General features: G+C 38.9%; 1 protein-coding gene across 2 annotated transcripts in view; it reads right to left on the bottom strand.

Moving 5' to 3' along the window:
- The window catches only part of LOC309441874 (glypican-5-like), a 348,781-nt gene that overhangs the window by 75,748 nt on the left and 247,544 nt on the right, over positions 1-25,489 (bottom strand). For both annotated transcript variants that reach the window (XM_082057076.1, XM_082057077.1), the window contains one exon: positions 16,942-17,092. In XM_082057076.1, the coding sequence (XP_081913202.1) occupies positions 16,942-17,092 (151 nt within the window). The remainder of the gene's footprint in view (positions 1-16,941; positions 17,093-25,489) is intronic.

The raw sequence follows: 25,489 nt of genomic DNA, 5'->3' as shown, positions 1-25,489 counted from the left end.
AGTGGAGGAGCTGGCAGGGAAGACAGGCAGGTGAGGGATTGCATTTGATGATTACATACTGCCAGGTTTTAGAAGCTGGAATCTCTCAAACCAAGGGAGAGGATGGCGTCTGGAGGATGTTGGAAAGCTATTTCTGATTGGCACTGAAGGCTTGCAAAGAATTAGTTTAGAATTAGGCTTAAACAGAGTTACCGTTATCAAATATGGTGCTACGTGTGATTCGGTTGCAGCACTTCCAGGAAAAAAATGTTTCATTAAAGCACATGTCAGTCAAGCCGTGGAGCAGGAGCCTGGGCACAACGAGCAAAGGCGACTCTCGCTGTGTGCAGGGCTGCGGCACAGGGAAACCAGGAGCTCTGGGGAGGACGCTGAAGGGCTGGAAACATCAGGAGCAAAGCCTGAGGGAGCTGGGGCTCTTTAGCTTGGAAAAGAGGAGATTGAGGGGTGACCTCATTAATGTTTATAAATATGTAAAGAGCGAGTGTCAGGAGGATGGAGCCAGGCTCTTCTCGGTGACAACCAATGATAGGACAAGAGGCAATGGGTACAAATTGGAACACAGGAGGTTCCACTTAAATATGAGAAGAAACTTCTCAGTGAGGGTGCCAGAGCCTGGCCCAGGCTGCCCAGGGAGGTTGTGGAGTCTCCTTCTCTGCAGACATTCCAACCCGCCTGGACACCTTCCTGTGTAACCTCATCTGGGTGTTCCTGCTCCATGGGGGGATTGCACTGGATGATCTTTCAAGGTCCCTTCCAATCCCTGACATTCTGTGACTCTGTGTGATTCTGTGATCCACGTAGCTGCATGATCAGTAAAGGGACACAAGTGACTTTATTTCTACCCCAAGCCCCTGTTGAATACATTCTTTTCTGCCTATAAAAAATGCCAATATCTGAATCATAAGGCACTGACGACTTCTGAGATAGTGCCAGAAAGTTAGTGTTTAACTTTTACACTCATAGGCAATGTTAAGGGAATGTTACTAGAGAACAGAAAGCAAAACTGTGGGTTTACATTTCACAGCCTTTCCCTCTGAAGCATTTGACAACTCCCTCCATGCTCATGTGTTCTGCTATGAACACTGTCCTCCCTCCAGCCCCCAACTCCCACCAAGGGGTCCTCCTGCCAAGGTCACCTGCTCCAGCACCTTGGCTTTCCTCTCACGCCCCTCAGAGAAAAACTACATTTCAGACCTCTGAGATCTTAACACGTACTTGTATGACAAAAGTGCCCAAGAAACTCAGTGAAAAATAAGACATTTTGAATACTGCATGGATTGTTGGTATCTAGACACTGCGAAAAGGGATCATTGTACTAATTTTCCTGTAATAAAAACCTAAAAAGAAATAATAATAATAAAAAATCTCAGGCTGAAATACTGACCGCTAAGAAAGGCTGAAGAGATGAGGGATCTGAGAAAATTAAAACTGTGCTGATATTTATTCACACAGCACAAACAATTTATATAGTTGGAGAAAATGCACCAAAGTTTAGACATTTATTGTAAGTAATTTCACTGTTTTAAATTGAGGATGTTTACATATTGTCTTATTTTAAAATGGAATAACGTGGGTTTTTTTTCTTAATTTCAGTAAGTCTGAATGTTTCATTTCTCAGTCAGAATTGTTAATCAGGAAGATGTGATACAATCTGCTAAATCTCAAGAGTGCTAAGATATGAAGGGCCTTTAGCAGTGGTACAGGTAATTAAATTTGTTATGATTTTCTATATATTCTGCAGCAGAAAATCTGATTGTTCTTTTGGCAAAAGGCCATGTCTGTTCATCTTCAAAGATGACCTGTTTTAAATTTTAAAATAAATATAATTTAAAGTTGGAGATAATTTTATTTTAGTACAGTGTATAATACCAATGTATGTTTTCCATTATATACAGCAATTAATTTTTGCTATTATACTACTGCATTGAAAACTTGTGTGATTTTTTAATACATATTCAAAAGATGAAAATACTACAGGCAAGTACTTAGCCGATGTTAACTAAAATGACAGATCCTGTGGAGCCACATTAACATCCTGGCATATTAATAGTCTGGAATTTTTTGACTGACTGTAGTAAAGGGAAGATTTGGGTTTGAAAAAGAAGAGAACTTAGCAAAATTTTTTCTCATTATTTCTCACCAATTCCCATGAGAAATTATGAGAAACAATGTCTGAGGGAGTTCTCCCCAGGATCCGTATTAGTTGACAGGTGAAGGAGAATGTTGTTTTGGAAGGGGGTACAGAGCTTCACATTTACCTGGTGCTGGAGAGAATACAACCCCTTTGTACCACTGTTTGAGTTCTGCTCTACAATGAATTAGAACTACCCTGCGGATCTAAAAAATGCCTCCGGTGTTTAATATCTCCAGCTACTCTAAGGAGCTAATCTGAAACTCTTATTAGTCAGCTCAAAGGCAATTTATTTACTTAATCAGAAAGACACACACTCCTAATCTTAAAGCCTTGATAGTTTCAGACAGTATTCAAAATACAACCATTCTCAGTGCTATTAATCCACGCATGCTCACACATCTGGTTCTACCCAACAAACCAAATCACTTTCTACCTCAACAAACTCTCAAAACTGAAGCCCAAAGAAAGCCGTGACCACACGTGTCTCTCCACCTCTGAGATCTACTCCCACACCTTCTTTTACAAGCTATTACATAGAACATGAAAAAAAAAATGACTGCAGCCACATAGCTGGTTTATTGTACACACAGCTGGTTTACCAGCTAAATAATACTAAAAGTATCTGACCAATTATTATGTAGAGGCTTTGTTAATTTATATGCACAATTTGGTTTTCTAGGAAATGAATCTTGTTGCTCATTTCGAAATATTTTTGTTCTGATCATTTGCAGTATTCTTCAACTCTACTAAATATGTCAAAAAGAAGCCAAACAAAATATCGCTCTTGGTGCATTGTATTATTAACCTCTAGTCACTTAATTTCATTATGTTTGTATATTTTTCAATTAAAATAAGGTAATAATCAAATTAAATTTACCTACAACCTATAACAACTAGTTTTCCTTAGCACTGAATAACACGTGTGCTCTACCTTAGCCTAATGAAGAATTTGAGAAGAATATTAATATGCTACTCTCAAGAAAAAGGTGTGAGCTTCCCACGGATTCATCAATTATTACATTACCACACACTGCCTGAGAGTTTAGCAGTCATGCATTTGATGATGGGCATTTTAAGGCATTAATGCTGGGCAATTTTCTCTAAATTATTTTCAAGACAAATCTCCTTAAGCTCATAATATCTTAACACCTTCCAAGAACAAAAGCCTTACATCCTAAGACAGCAGCCTTAATGCAGTCTACGTAGAACACATTACGATAACTGAATCCTGCGAGACCCCAGGAGAAAACAGATTACACATCTGCTTATTTTGCAAAGGCAAGGCACAGGGACACGCTGATGCAGGCAGCTCACCCGGCCACGCTCCACACCAGCTCACACAGATGTTGCTGGGGCTCCATACGCTGTGACCACAAGCTCTTAAGCCTTGCTCAGGGCTAAGAACAACCAGCTCAGGATCACTGAGGCCACTCTAATGTGACTGTGTGGGACCAGTGTACAGGGAGTAGAGTTAATATATGACTATGTCCCAAATCTCATTAATCAGTGAGAGATGGGTAATGCATGTATAAGGCAGAAAGAGAAGAGAACCTGAATGCTTGCTAGGGAAGAATTTTCATTTTGACTATTTGCCTTCTAAACCTATTTGCATGTATTCAGTTTCAAACAGCTGCGATCAGTATGGAAAAGGGATCATTGCAAAGATTTAACATAAAGGCTTTTTCAGGGAAATATAGCAAACATAGAAAAGTAATCTCCACCAAAATCAGTGCATGTATCTGCAAAAAAATGAGAAAGAACCTTTAAGTAAAGACATGACTGGGCCATTGTTCAAGCCTTCTTTGTAGCATGTGGGAACAAATAAAGAATTCTTTTTTATAAGAGTCTGCCACTCTCTAAAAACTACAATATTAAGGTGGTATGTATAACACATAAGTCTGTCTAAAAAGAACGTATACAAGAATATGGGATTGTGTTTGACTATATAAAATAAAAGTAGTGATAGATTACATTGTACTCATCAACATCAGCACAATGTTAAGGATTTGAAATCAATTATTTGATTTTAAACAAGATGCAGAGAGTTTGTACATGGTTAGCCAGAGGTATTGTACTTTACATAAATGCATTACAAATGGTGACACAGTAATTACAGTACTGGGAAATGGCTACTATCTATCCCCTCTGCATTTTACAGACTAAATAGAAATTTCATGCATATTGAACACACTTGTGTTAGCTCAATTCATTTTTTCAATATAATTGTATAAGGTAAGAATAATATAAATTCTAAATCGCTATTCAAATGTTACATCTATTTTATCATGAGTAATATTTTTAATAAAATGCAACTTTACTTGAAGCATACATAATGTTTGCATAATCTGTGGAAGAAAATTGTCACTCTAGGAACTTATAATTTGCTTATTTCTTACAAAACCTTGTTTTAATGCATTCTGCAGACTGATGGGGTTTCAGTCCATTTATACAGATATACAAATATTTTCTGTGGTTGTGTATTTGCTCCTTTGAGTAGACTGCTTTATAGTTTGCAATATATTTTCATGTAGTTTGCAAAAATAAGTTTATGATTTATCTGCAGTTCAAAAACTTCATTTCAAATCTTCTTTGATACAACACACTTCCAATTTTTGTTGTGACACAGATTATGCAAATTTTCTTGACAAAGAGTATGCAAATTGATTTTAAAGTAGGAAGTTCAGCTGACAGTAGCTAGGCTTCTGCATTAAATCAAAAGAATTGTGGTTTTTTAGTCTCATGGATGGACATTGATTACTCAGGTTTTTTTGGATTAATGGGGAGATTCCCACTGGGCCCTTCCTGGGGATGCAGGCGGGTATGGCGCTGAACCACTGTTGTGCCTCCATTAGTGTCATGCATCTTTTTCATTTACTGACAAGCTGTCAAGGATCTGTTGAGATGTCATAGGACCTCGAAATATGATTAAAGGGTGTTTTTTAGATTAAGCTCTTTCCAGTTCATGGTATCCATGTGGAGCTTATGACAAGACAGCCAAAGCCTTAAGACAGCCTGGAGACAGTCAGTGCTTTGCTGTTCAGTTGGGTGGGACCACGTACCCAACAGATTCACTGGGAACAAGAGATATTCACTCTCAGATGCTGTTCTCAGAGGAATCTCATGTGCTGCTCACCAGCACAGGAATCCCCTCTAAGAACTCAAGGATGTGAGCCCAAAACAATCTGCTCTATGAAAACTCTACATTCCCAAGCCCATGGGATCAGGGCCTCCCTGTGGGGGGAAGGCAAGAGACTTCCAGGAAAAATTCCCCCACCTACGTTCAGTGGAACAAACACAAATCCAGCAGATATTTACCAGACCACCTGGTACACAAGAATATGTTTTCACACTGTGGTCTAAAAGAAAAAATATAGTCTCTGGGGCTCTAATAAAAAATGAAGAGTAGCTGGTCACTTTCAAAAAAACCCCCTTTTTTTTAATGTGTGAACACAATGTGAATATTTCAATTCCCAGGACTATTCTGTGAATACATTTTATGATGAGTGATAAAATGTTCCATCTTGGCTACAATTGTAGAAAACTGTTGTAATGGGATTCTATACTTTAACTTGAAATGGGACTGCATCCCAGTTTTGACAGCATGCTTTATTATCAATAGCTGGTTTTGAAACGCTGCCATGACCTCTGTAAATTATATAGATCAGGATATGAGAAAAAAAAAAAAGATAGTGTCACTGTTCTTTAACCTGAAACGATGGCATTTTCTGTGTTTTGGCACAGGCCAGGCTCATCATTGCAGTTCATCCTGCGCAGTGACTTTGCAGACACAAGTGTCACCACTGCGGGACACGGTCCTGTGCGGCGGGGAGGAGGGAGCAGGATCTGACCCGCGCTCGTTGGCTCAAACTGGTATCTCATTAAGTCAAAGGCAAAATTCCTAGTGATGATTACTGGGTCAGAATTAGGTCAAACTCCCCCATCTTGGTTTTTCTGGCCTTTACTCCTCCTCCTGAATTCTATAATATAATGCCTTTAAATCAAGAACTTTCTCGCTGAAAATATCAACCTTACTAGATAGCTTTGAAACCTGTAAGTTGTTTTGCAGGTGGCAAAATATCCCAACTTGAATCTATATTTTTCCTTTTGCATTGAAAAGCTGCTAAAATATCCCATCAAATTAATGCTCTTCCAATTGCATATGTTACCAAATGTTTCTGTTTTGGAAAATGATACCTTTGCAATACAAAAACAAGTTTGTGTTTTTTTCATAGGATGAAAACCACATTTTCCCCCATCAGCTCTAATGTTTTCATTGTGTAGATTTATCCTGATACAGCTTAGCCCTGGGCGCTATGCCTCCCCCAGCACGTTCAGGTTAGTGGAAATGTTCTTTGTGCTGGCTTTAGCTGTAGCAGCATACAGCATGTGCTGCGGCAGTATACATATTTAAACAGGCTGTTCCTTTACAAGCACATGTTCAAAAGATTTTATCTAATCAAATTTTAAATAGGAAATTACTTGTCTGACTTCACATCAGAAAGCTATTCCTTTCCCTACTCCTCCAGATTGGATTATCAGGACTTCACTACTAAACGGTCAGCAGTTTGTCTGAAATCACCAGTCTTAATTTTTGGGCTATAAATATCAGATGATGATTTATTACTTGGCAGTTTCAGCACCGCAAAGGCAAATTCTCTTTAATCTCTTTAATTTGAAATGAACAGCAAACAGTTTTGAAAGCGGAGAATTTCTGAGGTTCTCTGTGCAAATAGTGGCTAAGCCTTGGGCATGCACAATGTGGAATTTCACCCCTTTCATCAATTGATTTCAATACACCTACTTTCAAGCGATTCAAAAGGGGTTTAGTTGCCCATACCGATCTAGTCCTGCTTATCATTTTGAATTAACTGTTAACTGTGGACAACAATTCAATGGTAAATGGGGTAAAACTGTGATTCTGAGAATGTTTAATGATTTTTATAACTAAACTGAATGAAGTCTGAAGGAGTAGTTATTACCTTTGCATGCTACCTGGATCATCACTTTAAAACTCATGCTTCATCTGGACTTCACATGAGAGTTTATGAGCTGCACAGTGCCAGAAATCATGCTCCCTGCTAAATCAAAAGTAGATACTTGCTCACCAGAATATATAGTTTTGCTTTTACCTCTTCCAAAATGATAACTATGTTTCTTCTAAACAGCAGCAGGGAACTGGGTCTCACCCTTTTCTGGGGAATGCTGCTACCCATGTAGGTCGCTTGTGCAAGGTAGGTTTGCTTGTGCAAATCATATCTACATCAAGAATGTGCATCCTTTCAGAAAGCATTACAACAGAGGATGGACTTAAATCTCGCTGAAAGGAAGGCTAATTTGCACACTTGACAGAAGTGTTTATTTAGAAGAGGAGCAAACTATAATGTGATACAAGATACCTCAAGAGACAAAAAAAATAATTCTCTTAATTTCAAAATATCATTTAGTCACATTCAAAGTTTGGTTGGTTCCTTATGGTATTTTATTTCAGAAATAATTAAAACTTGGCTTGACAAACTATTAGACATGCATAGAAGAACTAGCACAATGCGGGGGGGTGAGAGTGATTAAAGAAGAAAATCTGTCTAAATCCTAAAAGACAGGACGGACAGAAAACTTTTTCTGATTGTGATATTCAGGGACTTGAACTAGGAACAGAGATGTAATTCAGAAAAATAAAAGCTTCTGATACAACTATACATAGCAGGTAATTAATCGAGGCAAATGGAGAAAACCAGACTAGAAATGGTATTAGAAGAAGTGCTAAAGAATCCTGTATCCAGCTGACTTTTCCATCACCGAGAACAATGATGAAGACCCTTAGTAATTCAGTATTTAGAAACTTCACCCTGTTTGCACAGATTCACGCTCTGCACTCCAGCATATCATAGAGAAACAAAAAGGTTTCTAACTTGCCCGTTCTGTAAATTATAATATATCCAGTTCTGGTTTTTGAGGCTGGCAGATGGCATTATAGCCTCCTTGAACCCGCACAACACCCTAAAATGCCTCTGAAAGTTGTCAACTGTCCATCCTGGAAAGTGTTAAATTTCATTAAAATATTACTTAACTGCTTTCAGGATTGAAGGACAGAAATAAATACTCTTAAAATCCAGTAGACAGGAGACACTGTGGGATAAATCAGATGCAAAATCACCTGCTGAGGAATAATGTGCCTAATCTTTTAACTCTTCTCAAGGAAGGTATTTAACTACGCAGAAGATCAGCAACTGGTTTGAGTTACGATGAGTATCTCAATCTCAAGGCAGCCATGTCTAGCGATATAAACTGATAATCCTGTTGATATGTCACAGACTTCAGCCTGAAGTTCTGTTCTTCTTGTAGTAAAATGTGTATAGGGTACAGAGAATTTGTACTGTGCTGTTACTGTAGAACTAAACTGTGCTTTCTTTCAGGGTATTGTTTTGATCCTGAATTTCTCAGCTGAGACATTCTGATGGCATATCTGTTGGCTTCAGGCACAGCAGCACTCTTTTAAGGAGTATTATTATCCCTTAAAATGGACAATCAAGGAATAGGAAAACCTCAAAATGCATACCTGGTGTACTCAAGGCATTTTCCCCCTAAAACCAAAGACAAAACACCTCCAAGAAATATCAGTTCAAGAGAGGGAAGGAAGGAAAACAAACCAAAGCAATTCTTTCCTTCCTTTAAAAGAACGGTGACCGCTTAAGGCTTTCCTCATGAATCATAAAACAAGGGAAGGTGGCAGCAGGGAGAAACAGAAATGGGATTTTTATTTGTCAGTGACGTTAAGTTCTATTTCCACTGCCAAGGGCTCCAGAGGAGGAGGAAGGAGCCACCACCAGCACTGTCACTCAGCTGCCACCAGGGACTTGCTCCCTAGTGCAGCATGAAGAATAACTCAAAGATGAACATCTTCCTTAGGCTTGCAGGATTGTTTCAATAACTTATAGCATAATGGCATTAGAATTTTAAACGGAGCTTCCATTAAGTTATACGAGTTACCTATTTTGAAGTAATTTGAAGGACCTTTCATTGTTAACTCCGCTTAACTAATTTTGGCTTTATGGTGTTTTGGGGGCAAATTGCCTTAGCCTTCACATTCATCCTATCGCTACTTGGCATGACCAAGATATTACAGCTCTTAAGTGAATTCCTTGTCAGAAAGATCTAAATCACACAGCTCATGAGAGGATTGGTTTTACTCTCCATTTACCTTGGCCTCTAAACTCTGGGTGCCAGCTTGATGCTTGCAAATGACTTTCACAGAAGTAGGAATTAAGATTGTGGGGTCAAAGTATCTACCTGGAGACTGCTCCTGGCCTGAAGCAAGAAGAATGTTCTGCCTCACGTGCTTAGTAAGGCAATTTTTCCTGGAAGCTTGTCTTTCTCATAGTTTTAGCCATCACATACCAATCTGCCTCTTTTCATTCATGCTGTTTGAGGTCTGACTGTGTTTCTCCTGTTTGGGGGCCATTCAGCTTTGTGGTATTTTTCTTTAAAAGAAGTCAATTTTATTAAAATATGTGAGAAATGCTGGTGTGATTGAGAATTCATTGGAAAAATCAGATTGATGAGTTGTAAGTTTAGGGATGTTTTGAAAACATCTCAGAAAAATATGTACACATCAAGTTGCTCCTGTGGAAAGTAACTACATAAAATATTGCTGACAAAGTTAGTAAAAAATTGTTCTGCTGTAATAAGTGCATTCAAAGGACACAGATTACGGGTAATATTTTTAATAGAAAGTTGGTAAAAGCACGTTACCCTTCAGTGATCTACAATGCAGTCTCTGATGACTGCTTATACAGAACTACTGCAAGCAGTTAAGCCCCAAATGTCTTTATCTTGATCTCTCCAATGTTTAATTTTCCCTTACGGAACAGCGCATTAGAAGGCTTTATACCCTAAGCAACTGAAATGCTTTTACCTTTTAATTTTGTCTAAACGGTGCTAAAATGATCAAAAATGTGCTGTAATTTACATTTCTCTGGTGAAATGCTAAAATTACATTTCCCCAATTACCTTTTTACATCTTTGAAGGTACCAAAGATAGTATCAAAGTTGTTCAGAGAGTCACAGAACTGGCACTAGGGCTGTTATGCCTCTAGCTAGCATTCTGATTAGCATTAGGAGAAACTCCTACAGGGGACATGTTTATCTGGCCATGCAGAAACTCATCTACATGACTTGGCAAAAACTCCTGTTTTGTATGGATCCAAACAGGAGAGCTGGTGGTACTGGGAACTCTCTCACCTCAGGTCTAGGAGTGAAAATCTGAGGGAACTGAAATCCCGTTCCTTTACACCTCAAACTGACACATAAATGCTGAGCTTGAGTAAGGATTAAGAATGATTATACTCTTTTTCTCGTATGCATTTCAGTTTAAATCGCGCTGTGTAACGAAGGACACTAAAATGACATGTAATATCATATCCCCGTGTCAGTAGATTACATAATAGATTTAATCAGAGATATAGAGGTTGGGAAACCTTTTTTCTTCTTTCTTCCATCCTTCCTCCTGCAATGATTTCTCTTCCTACCCCCTTTGCAGGAGCCCCTCTCAGCTGTCTCCTGAGCCCATCTGCACAGAACCAAGGCTGCAGGAAATGCCACCGTCCCCCAGAGAAACGCTCAGCAAAGTGTGCCCATGAGATGACAGCGTGACAACTCCACCAGTCCAAAGTACCTCATCTCAGGATCAGATCCTATCAAGTGCAATTAGCATTAAACAAAATCTGTACTTTTCATCCTGATTATTTAGGTTTCTCTGGTTTTCTTTGCTCACACATCTCTTCCCAAACTACAACAGAAGCCAAAGCCAAAATTTTGTAGAACTACCACCCACATGTGCCAAAGGCCTCTGACAGGGTTTGCTTATGTTCCTGTTGACACAGGCTGATCTCTACCACCCCAAATGACAAATAGCACTTTGAAACAACTGAGTTTTCTTAACAAAAAACCCCTTATATAAAGGTGTAAACTGTTACTACGCTCTTTTGCAGATGGAATGAGGCATTTACACTAAGGCAATAAAGGAATTTATAGGTTCCCTAAAAATGGAGCTGAAGACAAAATGTCTTGTACAACAAAGGATGTAGAAAAATGGCTGCGCAAGGCAGTGGGCTGGGGATGAGGCATGATGGAGAGATTTCTCTAGGCAGGAAGACGTAAGACGCTGAAAATGCAGTATTTCTGCGAGCTAGGATCATCTGTGAGGAAAGTGAAGACGTGTGGCAATGAGAAGCTGATGAGCATGGCTGACTGCCAGCAGATATTATGATCTCAGAATATTGATGTTTTGTACTAATAATTACAAAATCAGCAGCTGTACAATTACATATTTGGATAAATACAAGTGTAAGTGCATCCTGTAACATGGTGAATGGAAATGAAGTATGATTAAAATGACAGTTAATACAGTAATACTGATGCCTAGAAAAGACAGACAAGCCAGGAGAATGATAACGTAATAAAGGGCAAAAGAATCTTGATATTCAGAAAGAAAACACTGATAATGAAAACATTCATGAGGAGTGAGAAAAATACATTAACTTTCCATAGCTGCTGAGACAGATACGGATCAGACAGAAGACATTAAGAAAAAAGAAAATGTACTTGTCTGCACTTATCAAGGCATTGGGGGAGTAGGGGGGGGAGAGTCTTTCTCATATGCCCTGAAGAAGAAATCCACAACCAGGATAATCTCTTCTGATGCTCTGTGTAGAGCAGAAAGGTGCACTGAAGCTACATAGTGCCTAAACAGCCAAGAAGAAAGCTAAGGGTTGGAATCATGTCATCTGAATGTGCTAAAAATGTAAATTTGTTATAGGTTCCCACTCAGGCACTGAACCATGACAAGAAGCAGGATATCTGACAGAGAGACATCTGAAATCAGAAAGTTCTTGTTACAGGGAGGGAAATTCATGAAAGAATTAGGAAGAAGTACAGAAGAAAACTGGTTTGGGGGTTAGATAAGAACCTGGCAAAAATCACAGTAATAAAGGACATCTGATACAGTCATGTTCAAAGTCTGACTGGGATGTCACAGGATGTGTTTGTTTCTTGAACGCCTGCACTCACAGATACCATTTTAAGTATTGTTTAAAATCTGTTGTGCCCAAGGGTCATCACTGGTCAGGCACTTGTTGTTATTCTGTGGAAATCCACTGCTTTTGGGATGGGGGCAAAGCTGAAGCCCATCTCAGTGTGGAGCAGGCAGGCAGCCAGGGGAAAGGTAAAATCCGGGTCTCTGTTTCCCAAAAATCTGAAGTTTTGAGGCATGTCAGAAGAAGTGGAGTTAATGCATACTGCATCTGAGGGCTGAGGTTTTTGACTCATATATAACGATTATACCCACAGAGGGGTGAATCTGGTGCAAAGACTGCCGTTCACACACACCAGGCATTTTGGCTCTTTCTATTCTGTTCAGTGGAGGGTGGGCCCAAACATACACTAAAATATATGTTGTTCTTAACCTGTGCTGTTTGCCTGCCTTTCCAGCAAGAGCACAGCTGCAGTCCAGCACTAGCTACATTCCCTATAACTTTGCACAATATTGTATCACATCCCTCTAGAAAGAAGGTTGGATTGATTTCTGTCTTACACTGAATATGCAGAATATACACACACATATAAAGTACAGTGATACACACTAGTAAGCAGGCCCAGGAACACCCATGTCCCCCGCACCCACAGACAGGTGTGCATATGGACCCATGCCAAGAGCTGGTGTCAGCACAAGCTTTCTTCAACATAATGCTCCACAACTTCCACAAAATCCAGAGCTCTATATTGGTGACTTTGAACTTGCATTAAACTCAGGCCTCTGCCTGTGGTCTAAACACTTCCTCTAAACTTTGTTTAATGGCTAATCACCTAGTGATTTCCCTGAATAGGGATCAAATGTTGGTTAACACTGCTTGGCTGATGTCTCAACACTACATACAGCTGTGCAGCACAGCTGGGAATGGGAAATCCCCTGCACTCATTTCCTTCCCACTTTTCACTGAACAGACTGAAACATTTTTCCTTTTCTCTGAATAGTGAAGAGGCAGGACACAATGTGAATCTGCTCCTGTTCTGTCTTTCCATGAACTGCAGGATGTTAATCCCTCTCCTAGTAAATATTGCTGTGGCCTGATCCTGCAAGGCACTGAGCAATCCCCGCCCTTCCCCACACCACCACCACCACCCTTCATGATCCAATATGGGTTTAATAAGCACTTACATCAGTGGGCTCATTTTGTGATCGGAGTTCATGTAAGACCATGCTCAGGTGACCACGCAGTGCTAAGCAAGGTTCAGACCAAGGTGCTGCTTTGTGCTTCTGCCTAGAAACCTGCTGGACTGAAGCAGTGCAAAACACACAGCAACTTCCCCATCCATGCTCCGGATTTGTATGGATTGCTTTCCTCTTCTAAAATCTCTCCCAACACAGCTTTCCTCAAAGATGATTAACAGATGTTGTCATTAAAAAGTTGGTACTAGCCAACAAATAACACATGGGTCTGCTTGAGAAACAGAGCTGTTTCCACAGCTTTCCCCAAGAAGAGATACTTGTGCTAATTGGTAAGGCCTGTGAGAATCTGACATTTTAAAGTATCTTCCACCATACAGAATTTCCTAAGAGAATGCTAGTTTCCCGAGAATTGGTTTATCTTGTTCATATGAAATCATTTGGCTAAACATGATACAGAATAGATAATTAAGCCTATTATAACTAGAGGAAGAAGTGGTGATCTTTTTTAGATTACAGTGGATTTGGTTAGCAAAGACTTATTTGTAACAAGAGTAAACAAAACCCCAGCACTAAATAATACATAGCCACGTATCTTAATTGCAGACATAAAATTATTAACTGATATGCAGAAATGATTCTCAAAGGCTAGAAGGTGACAAACTACAGGACAGGATTATAGTATGCATAGTATGCATTGCAAGGTGACACACAGCAATCCCCAACAAAAAAGAACTGTTGGAAAGGCTACATTCAATGGAGCTTTCTGGAACACACAAGAACAGAATCACTTCTGTGTTCACCTACCTGGTGCCCACAGAAGTCTAAACCCTCGGAGCCAGGCCCTCTGATCACAATTTGGAAAAGCAAACTGGGGAGACGGCCATGTACCCTGTCCAGGGGGAACTTTTAATAGTTATGAACAGAAATGTTGTGAAGATGGTAACCCAGATGTTGATGAAACTCCTGGCAATTTATTGTTAAGGAAAAGGTAATTAATATTTTTTTCCTTTTCTGGGAGGTTGAAAGGAATGAGTGTTCAGTAGCTTTGCAGAAACTATTTTAATGCAATCTGAGTCTTTTGCAATGCTCAAAGCAGGTCTCTCAACACATAAATTATAAATATCATTTTCATATACGTTTCAAATAAATGACAAATGTAGTACATTTTTACTACATTCTAAATTCAGCATTTTAGAGGCTGACATTGAAATCCTTTCCTTTCTTTTCTCTTCACCACAGACCTGCTGTTAAAAGCATGACTGCTCTGCCAAAAAGTCTATGTTTTGAAAGGCTTTTATTCCTCTTTTAGTCCTTTTGTTCTAAGGTATGACTGAACACTACAACACGCACTGATGAGATCACTGGCATTTTATAGCTATCATTTATGTCTCATCCAAACCTGCCATAGTAAGTAAGAATATTCCCACTAACTTCACTAAGCTTCAAATCAGGGTTTTACTTGGGATTTATCTTTAGCTTCAACTCACGTCTCAGTTCCCTGTGTACTGCAAATGAGCAAGGAATAGTCAACATCGTCATGTTCCACCTCCACCAAACAGGTTTTAAAAGTTTAGAAAATATAACAAATTCACAGACTGTAGAATTAGAAACACCATCTTACAGACATGCAGCAAGAGGAAATTCAACTAATCTGATGTTTGTTTCTTTAACATTATATTAAAGCAAAGCAGCTCTATAATGAGATTACTCCATTTTATCTCTTAATTGTATCCAGATATGCAAAACAGATTTACTGCTAGTGGCTTGTGTAAAGTACAATATTTTAAAGCTAATTATGAAACAGCAATTCTATTGTCACACAATGAAACACTTATTCTTACTGTTACGAATCAAGACCATTGTCTAAAATTAATTGTAATTATGTTTTTAATTGGATATAAACCCTACCAAATTCTGAAACAGCTAGTTATACATATGTAATTCTTTTAAATCCAGGACAATATCAGAATAAAATATTTTAATTAAATAGATTGCAAAAAGAGGGGAAGAAAGAGACATTCAGTAGTTTTCCACTATTAAAGCCAGCTGTGAGTCAAGTCTTGAAAGTATTCTCAAGTTTTTATTTTCAACACCTGAAATTTGCCATTGTCCATGTAAGCACGCCTACACATCCTCCCAAAACAGTGTATTAACAGTTTAATTGTTCATTGAAGAGTACTTAGCACCTAGCTTTTGTTTGTATTATTTCACATATAGAGGAAAGCATATTAATGTATTTACCCTCACAAATCTTCAGGGCCCAAAACATCTAATGTATGTAATACAACAAACGATAAACAAAAGTTAAGCAAATAGTTTTAAAATAACACTGCATCAAAGCTCTGTTCAAGAATATTAGTGAGTAGATGGTGAAAATCTTTACTTAGTCTTCTAGTTGCAATTATTTAATAATTTTTAAAAATACTGTCCCTATACTATAATACTTCACATCTCTTGATCATACAGCTCATCAACACAAATTAAATTTCAAGTATTTATAACCTGGTCCTGCAAGCTAAATCTAACATTTCACACACATTTCAAAAACATGTTTAAGCTGGGTTTTCCTGAACAAATATTCATAATGGGAACAACCGAAGTCTTGACTACAGGCTAATCACAGCTTGTTTGCAAGTCTTACTTGAATATGGGATACATTTTTCCATGCTCCAGTCACTGGTAAAGGGACAAGGAAGGGGCACTTGGCTATCGCAGCAGAATGAAGCAGCAGTTTAGAACTTACCTGAGTTCCAGCCATCTTAATGAACATTATTTTTCAACACCATTATACCTGTATTTCATATACTTGCACATCCAAACCAAATTATATTCACACACACAATGGTAATTAAAGCAGTTACGTTTTAATGAACTGAAATGAATCAGAACTTCCAGATAAGAAAAAACAATAATATCAAATATTTAGATGGAAATATCTTCTTATTGACTTACTGTGGCAAGGGCTTAAGTACCTATTAAATTGCCACCATTTTGGTGGAAATTAAGTTAGAGTCTGATGCTGATTCTACATTTGATGACATATTATCCAAGTAATTTCATGAATAAATATTGCAGAATGCATACCTGAGACTATCAAGAAATTTTATTTATGCAGCAGCTCACTGCCAGGAAAAAAAAAAATCAGTGCTTTGTATGTTTTTTCAACAATATATATTTTGAGAAGCCAACTCCATTCAGATCATCCTCCAGTATCATTATGCAACCGATAAATATTTATGTTAACACTTAGCAGAGTCTATAAGGACACTCATTTTCTATTTATTTGAAGAGCCCACATTATCTAGGAAGGCTCTTCTAGTATTTCTGTGATCTAGATTTCACTGCACATATTATTCCCTCTACATTTAAGTCTTTTATCTGCACATCAAGTGTTAAATTATATTGGGTTACTGTCTGTATCATTCTATTTTTACTGCAGCTCTTCACAGATTAGGATTCAAAACCTTTGAATTTAGTTGGATTTCAACAGTAATTCAAGCAGTGCAGATCTTAGCTCTGTCCACCTAATTGTGACATCTGTGAATTTCTAAGCTCTGTATGTGCCTACAGAAACAGTATTTACCTGCTGTGTGAATCCTGTCACCAGATCCTTGGCAGCCGTCCTCATCGTCACAATCCCCGCTGGACTCCACCTCTTCACTTCTTCCACCCCCACTGCCAGCATCCCGAGAAGCCCATCTCTCCAGTTTCAATTTTGCCTTCTCAGCATCCAGCTATAATAGAAGAAGCAAAAAAACAACAACAGTCAGAATATTTACAGAGTTTGTGCCTCTGGTGACCAAGCTGGGTTTATAAAGCAAAAAGCACTTTCAAGAACTGCTCCTCAAGTTGGAGGCTTTTTCTGGCTGCGACATCCAAATATTTTGGAACAACAGACTATACCATTAAATTTGCTCCACCACAGGTGACCAGGGACACTTATCAATGAACTTTTAACTAAAAACATCACTTCTACTAATATAATCGCAGGGACTCTTAAGTCCTGCAGCTTTTCCTCTTGCAAACCACAGTTTGGAGATCACTGGTTAATGATGGTATAATCTGCCAGCTGTTAAAGTATTTATTTTGGATTATTTGCAATTGAAGACCACAATAGACTTGACCACCTTTGAAGAGATACGGGTATTTGCTACTTTTCATTACAGGCTTGGTCACTTGAAAACCTTGGCCTCTGGATATGAGTTTTAAGATAACGTCATTTAAGATGCCTGTACCAACTGCAAGTTGTTAATTAAATTTTACTTGAAGTACGTTTCTTGGACTAAGCATAGAATCAGAAAACCTTTTTTTAAAATAAATCTAAATGTATCATACTAAGTCACACTTGCCATAACATCGTATTTACTACCAAAACTCATCTTTTTGATCTTTAGATAACTCTTCCTGTCACCAGGAACAGTTGCCTACTATTCGTGCTGCGGGAAGAAATTATTTTTCGGTTCACCCATAGTTCCAAAGACTGAAAAATATCATTTCATTTTCTGTGAATCTAAACCCAGTCTACCCGGGCAACAAAGAGAGCAGCACTACTTGGGAAGAAATGAAGTAACCAGCTTAGACTAACATGTTCTAAGGCCTTTGCCAAGGAAAGGTAATTCAGGAGAAACGTGAAGCTGTCCCCCACGTCTAAGGAGCACCTACTCGCTGAGCTACACACCAGCTCTCCTGTCAGAGCTGTGCCAGTTTTGTACCACGTTTCAGAACCGAGGTGCTGCACACTCTCCTCAATAGCTCATGTTCGCTGTCACCACTGCTTCAGGATATTAGAGAAGGTGGGACGGCTTCTGCAGAGAAAAGTCCCAATAGCTCAGCCTCCCCTGCAGCCCAGTGACAGGGAAACCCCTCACTTGGAGTGCATTTTTCACAGCCTGCCTAAGTTGCTCTGGTTACTATAGAGTTTTCATTCCCCCATAACTGTCACCCCCATTTTACAAATGACTACCAATTTATTTTCTGAATCTTGTTGGAAAATTACACTGGGCACGTTTATTTTGGTTTTAAGTGATGGAAAGAGCCGATACAGTATTTCAGATCACTTCCTTCACATCGCTGAAACTCAGCCTGCAAGGCACATGAACATTGTTTTGGAAGGCAGCAGCTTCATCTTCTTTTCAGAGTTACGAAAACTGTTCGTCTTAGCTCTGCTTGCATGGTATGACAAGGTACAATTAGGACCTGTTATTCTAGTTATGTAGAAATATTTTAACTGAATTGAAATACTTCATAATGCCTCTCCAAGTCAGCTAGATTCTGGATCTACCCAATATCCTTCATCACAAGCATTTTCTCCCTCAAAAACTGCAGATTGATTTCAGGCTTTGTGATCTGCTTTATCCCAGAGGACTATGATTATTCTTGGTACTGAGCAAAATATATTTTGAAACATAGCTACTTTGAAGATTTCAGACACATTTCACACTAAAAAGGAGGTGGGCTGGGAGCTGGGGGAGGAATTGGAGCACAAGGCTAATACAACTGTATTAACTGGGTTGAAAGGATGATGACAGATGCAGCAATTTCCCTTTGTGCGATGGTCTCCTTCAGAACCTGTGAGCTCCCACCCTCCACTCTGGGGCAGATCCTGTTCTACAGAATAACAGATGCCAACTCCTATATGGCAGAACTTTGGAAATATTTCACCCTTTCATTGAAAAGATCTGTCTTCTCATTCTGAAGACACAAATAACTTCATACTGCAGTGGGAAGATCAGTAAGTGGGAGGAGAGGGTATGGACTCTGGTGGGGAAGCACATTAAACACTCTCTAATTGTTACTGCATGACTGTTTTTTTATAAACAAGTTGCTTAATGTTGAGCCTCGTTATTCACAGGCGTAAAGACTGATGTCATGGCAATACAAAACAACATTTTGTTAAACAATCAGAAAAATTTGCCTACGAGGGAGAAAGATAACTTGGTTCCTTCACAGATTTATTGTGTCCTGACCATATTAGAAAAGACTCATTCATTCTTAGTTATAATCCTTCAGAATGAAAAGAAATGGCTAAGTGGTGAACAGAACAGATGCAAAATTTAATGAAGGCTTTTAATGACTGCTTGCCAGTCAAAGCAGAAATGTTTACTGCCTGTTAGGGTACTCCTTTTCAAAAAATTTATTTCATTCAGCACTTATGGTCCAATCCTGACCTCTGCTCAAAACAAGTAAATTCTTGAACTAAATGTGTACCGCCTTCTTGGACAAACACCAAGAAACCAGTTCAGCTTTTCAACATGGTGCACTGCAGCGTTTTGCAGACTTCTGGATTCTCAGTGCCTTCACTGCAAAAAGAGATTAGCCATAGCCCATAGAGGCATCTCCTGCCCATACTAACAAAGGCTGAACCAGCGCTTTCCTGGCCTTCCAGGACAGAAAGGCATCAAACTACACAGAACCCTTTTACAACATTACAACTTAAAGCCAACCCACGTGCAACCTACCAAACCTTTTCCCCTTGTATGCCCTTTCCCAACCTCTTCCAATGACTGTTCCAGCAAATACTTTTCCACCTATGGCTACCATTCACCTCGTCTGATGAGCCAGAGCCCAACCCTGTGCAGAGATAATGGTTTATCTATAAATAAAACCATTCTAGGAGATGAAGGGAGGAGCTCCCTACACAGCGTGCAGCCCTGTTGAGAAGGGCTGTGTCACCACTGCATAGTGACTTGTGATCTAGTACCCTTCTCTTTTCCAGATTTTGAAGGAACATGCGTCCTTTGGCCACCATCACGTGACTTTAGTGAGATCTATGTCTTAGTGCGATAGCAAAGTGTATACCAGCGTTTCTCCATCTATTTTTTTCATGGAATCATAGAAACCTTTCTCAAAGGTCTCTCAACTGCACTGAAATCACACAGACTGCATCAGGATGGGCTGGGATGGCGGAGCTTTAGAAGACGACATGAACATAACGACATGAACCTTCATGTTTTGTTACGCTCTGCTAGGTCCAGAAGATGGCTGTGGACAGGGAATGCCCTTGATGCTTCGTGGCTAAGGCGCCGAGAAGTCTCCAACAGAAGCTGGAAGTCATACGAAGGTCTGAGGTCTCTTCAGAGACAGCCACGATCTGCCTAAAAGCCCGAACAATTCTCCAAGCTGCTGCCATCAACCCCTAAAACTTTCTGCTTCACCACAGTTGGCTGTAGAGTCACAGTCCCTTGCCCATATTTATCAATAGAGATCAGAGATTGGAGTCAGTCATGTCACTTCTATTATTTTTAATAAACCACATTTCAACAAGCCTGATTTTGCTGACTTACACTCCAGCTGCTGATGCATAATGCCATCCAGCCGTTCCCATTGACTGCACAACAGCTCCAGCCTGGGAGCGCAGTGTCTTGGTGCTGAGAACTGATGCCTTGGTTAAACAATTGCAATGTATTTGAGGCTGGGCACTGGAGCCTGTACCTTCACAAAGCAGAAGGTATCTGCTGCTTAGGGTTTAAAAAAAATCTTAACAGCTTAAAAATTAAGCATTAAAGTTTTTGCGCATCTGAAAGACTTTTTTTTTTTTAAAACTCATATAAACTTATATAAATAGATCAATAAGATATGTACAGCCCAACTGAAAACAGACTCAAATCAGGAAATTTTCCAACTGCAAAAGGCTTTGGATCAGGTTTATAAACTTCTAAAGGTTTTTTTGAGAAACTATACAGTCTTTCTGTGGGAAAGCTTTACTATCTGTGCCTGATTCAGCTGAAAGCTAAAAATAACATATTATTCTTCAGCTCTGAGTCAGATACAGGTGACTATTCTCATGGTTTTTATTTATTCCAGCAAAGGTGCCAACCCAAAAAAAAAAGTTCTGCTGACGCATGTTTTTCTGGAGAAGAAAGAAGTCACATGAGAAATGTTGCTGTCTTTCTCCCCTATTAATACTTGATGACGTAGCAAATGCATTCCCTGTCACATAGAAGAACACTTCAGAGGCTTCAAAGACTACGTGACACACAACCCCTGAGCTTTCTGCAATGACTCTTAACCCTAATTCTCACTCTGACAGCAGATGTGCTGGAATATAAATTCATTCTCATGTTTTTTCATGAAGGCATGTTCCAGATGAATACTTCCACACATTAGTTAAGTAATAACTGTTTAGGTCCATGAAAACTATTTGATAAAAGTGCCGGTTTCAATTCGTCTCATTGATCAGTCTATTTTCTGAGGGGTCATACATGCCTGTATATCTCAGGGGATAGGACATATCCAAGCTATAGGATAATGGTCTCATTTCATCAGAAAATAGGTTTTAAAATTATATTTTGCTCCACAGTTTCACGCTTTTCAGGTCAGTGAACACAACAATGAAAATCTAAGAGAATACACTTTTTGAATAAAGCCACTTAAAAGTTATGTGCTTGGAATACTCAGAGACAAATCCCATATGACAATTGTTTCCTAATGGATTTGTTAATTAGTTTTCTATTGGATGGATTTCAGTGTGAATGCTCTTCCTCTCCAAAGAGACAGCTTTGAGGTGAAATCTGACTGCCGTCCACTCATCATGTGAGTGCACGTATCTGACTTGCTGGAGTTTCCACACTGATCAAAAATGGCCAATCAAATACTGCATTTAGGAACTGTAAGCTAAGCATGATCTTTTCTCAATGTACGTTTAAGCAGGTTGCCTCTTAAAAACTGCTTTAGTGACCATAAATATGATTTGCAGAGACAAAGCTTTTTGCCAACTTATGCACAAATAGTGTACAAAGCCTAATCCTGAAGAGTCATAAATGACTCAATCCTTCCATTCATTTTTTTTTTCAAAAATAAAATAAAAAATCCTTTCTAAACCATTATGAGGTCAGAAATTACTACAACTGAAAAAGACAATGTGACTTTGTTTTTAGCCTATTATATACATTTTTTGTTAGGGGCTGACATATCGCTTTAGGCATAAAGCTGCATTTTACTGGTGCCTTGTGACAGAGCAGATGTTCCGTCATTTCACAAAACAATAGCAACATAACAAATTTTAGACATAATTGCCATATGTACGCTTATTCCAAGAGGGTCCTCTCTTTTGAGATAACATTTATGGTTAATTTTCCTCCATATATGCTCTTAGCTCCTTTTTAAAAACATTTGGCAGTTGCTTTTGCTGCTGCTTCTCACATTTAGCTAGCATTCATATATTACAGCATAAATAAGTAAAATGAACTTATTTGTCTTCAATTTTGTCATATATTTTCTTTGGGATGTTCTTCTTTTGTGTGTATTTCATAGAAATCTAAAAGGCCTGATGCATTATCCCCGTCTAGTTTCTTCAGAAAGTAGTACAACCCTCTCAAGGAGGTAGTACCGCTCAATTCTTAAGTCCTTTTTTTAATCTAAAGAAGACAGACATCTAACCTTCTGGAGCAACTGGCAACCCCAGAAGGTTTCCTTCCACTGTAGTTATTCAGATCCTTACAATAACCTTTGCTTAACACGTCTTGCTTTACAAGTCACCTGTACAATATCAGAATAACTTAACTGAACATCTATACATAATTTATGCAACATGGTTAGAGACTGACAATGGTTTTAGAATTTTATTCATGTCTCTCCTGACTAGACCTTTCCCAACATGGGAATTGAGCCAATATTAGTAGATACCTCTGTTTTATGTATTTCTCTCTCCCCTATGTAGTTCACATTTACTTACACTGATATTTGTATTTCCTGTCTATGACAATGCTTCTGGTATAGGGGAAGGCTCTCCTCAAGCACACGGAAACATGCAGAGCACAAGTCTTGGACTCAAAGTGGGTGCTGACATCCTCATTTCCTCCAATGTATCTCCACTTGAGTTATAAACAGCATTTTGGAAGTTCTTTTTCCATTTTTGATGTGTGGGTTTTTTTGGTTTTTTTTTTTGGTTTCTTTTGTTCTATCATCAAGTTTCTTAGGCTGTCTGGAAGAACTTTCATACCTAAAATGGCCCATACCTAGAATAACCATGCTAGTTCTGTAGCCATGCAAGCACCTCTCCTTCTGTATTTGTTTGTGACACTGCAGCTCCCCATGGAGCTGTCTTTTGGCTACATTTCTGGTCAAGGCTGTCTTGCAAAGCTGATGCAGAATGTACATTTAAATGACGATTTAGCTTTTTATGGTTTCTGTGGAATTTTCTTGCAACCATTCCTTTATTTTCTATATATAACTTTTCCTCCTGATTTCATAGCCCCAACTTCTCCACATACACTTCCCAATCCTCTCTCCTTGAGGTTTTGTATTTGCATAAGTCTGTCTTTACCTGTGATTACTTTTTGCTCTCCTGGTTTATGCAGATTGATTCATTACCCTCTTCCTCATACTTTTATTGCCAGATGACACACTAGATACTTAAGGAACCACACTTTCATTTATCTTTGAATACTTTTTGTTTCCCCTTTGTGTCCTTCCTTTAATCTGTCTGTTTCTCTCTGATTTCCTGGATAGTCCACTGCAGAGCCATACTCCACAGCAGAGAAGCTAACAGCAATTATTTCTCTCTTGGTTGATTACAAATGTAGTAGAATTATTTCAGCAGGAATCTAAGATGATTTTTAGAGATTCACCCTGTTATACTACAGGATTAATGCTTCTATTTTTGATGTTTACAGTTTCTATTTTTCAACAGCTTATTAAAGGTGAGTGCATTTCTAGAAGACTGGTAGCACCACGATCAGCTTAATATTCACTGAATTAAATTACACAAACTAAATATGTTCTCGTATTTTCTGATTATGCTGTGAAGAAGTAACGAGAATGTGCACTCACAGAATCTTATTGCTATTAGCAAAAGCTTCATAATAACAGTTTGGGTAAACTGACACCCAAAAAAGTAGTAATTGTGAATGATGTAAAGTGAGCACAAATTAAAAAAAAAAATGCTTATTCTAGTTAATAATCTGTTTTAACCAAACACAATAACTGTTTAAAGAGAAATTAACAAAATTTGATTAAAATTCAGTAAGTCAGTTGGGTCAAGGAAGCAAGCAGACACCTCGCCTTGATGTCTTATCTTGGTGTTGGGCTGCAACTTTTTTGTGATGCACCAAGAAGATCGTTCTGATCTGATATCCATTGTGCCTCACTTAGACACAGACCTGAGGTTCGTCCCTGCCACAGGCACAAATTTCGCCTATAGACAGTTAGCTTAGTGTAGTCTTTTCCAAAAATAAAACCTGTTTTTTCAATTGCAGTACGTGTAGTCTGAAAATAGACCATATGGCTAAAAATCCTGCTGTGTTATATTAAGACTTTCTGCATCTTGTTAAACTAAAAAGAAAAAAAAAAAAAGGTGGACAATTGTAAGGAAAACGTAAGGTAAACATTGTAATTATTGGTGAAGAGTATGCAAGAGTTGCTTACAAAACATCTTTGACCCTTCAGAATAGTTCATTTTTGGGAGAGTGGTAGTTTGATACAACAGGTTCAGAGGCAGAGGGTGGCTGAGAGTGCCAACAGTTGCTCAGAATGACGGTGTCACCACTTCTTGTGATGTTGCCCCTTGCAAGAAAAACATGGGCCACACAGCATCTCTAGGTATGCATGCATGCACACGTCGGATGACGGTGCTGTCACCAGTGAGATCTGCACTTATTTTTGGTAATAATCACAATAATGCCCTAGACAGGAAGGCACGAGTCTCTGCAAGGGTAGAGTGGCTAGGGCATGAGCACACCATGTCCCTGCCACAGAGACACAAGGGCACGATGATGCCAGACCTGGCAAGAGTTGCCTCCCGTGCTCTCACAAACAAGTCTGTTCACATTGCTTTCAGCTCTGATTCTCCATACTTGGGAAGGAGGAACCTTAAGTGGGATAACTTTTGCAGGAGGTTAATAAAATTACCAGAAAACATGAAGAGTATTTTCTGAGAGTCCATGGTTTGCTTTTCTTAGCACAAAGAAAACTGGGATAATATGATAATTATCTATAAACGTGTCTAGCCTTACCCTTAAATGTGGAGACATCTCTGAGAATAAAACTAGCATAGACATAAAAAGAGGGAAAACAAGCTTTTTAACTATCAGTTATGAGTTTGGGGAGCAGCCTCCCAAAAAGAAGATGGTGACAAAAATTCTCAAGCATTTGCAAGTCCTGGCTGAATAAATGTGCAAGCAAAGTTGCCCGTG

This window comes from Streptopelia decaocto (assembly GCF_964273445.1).
Source record: "Streptopelia decaocto genome assembly, chromosome: 6".
NCBI lineage: Eukaryota > Metazoa > Chordata > Aves > Columbiformes > Columbidae > Streptopelia > Streptopelia decaocto.
The sequence above is the reverse complement of the archived record's forward strand: the minus strand, read 5'-3'. Positions and strand labels throughout refer to the sequence as shown.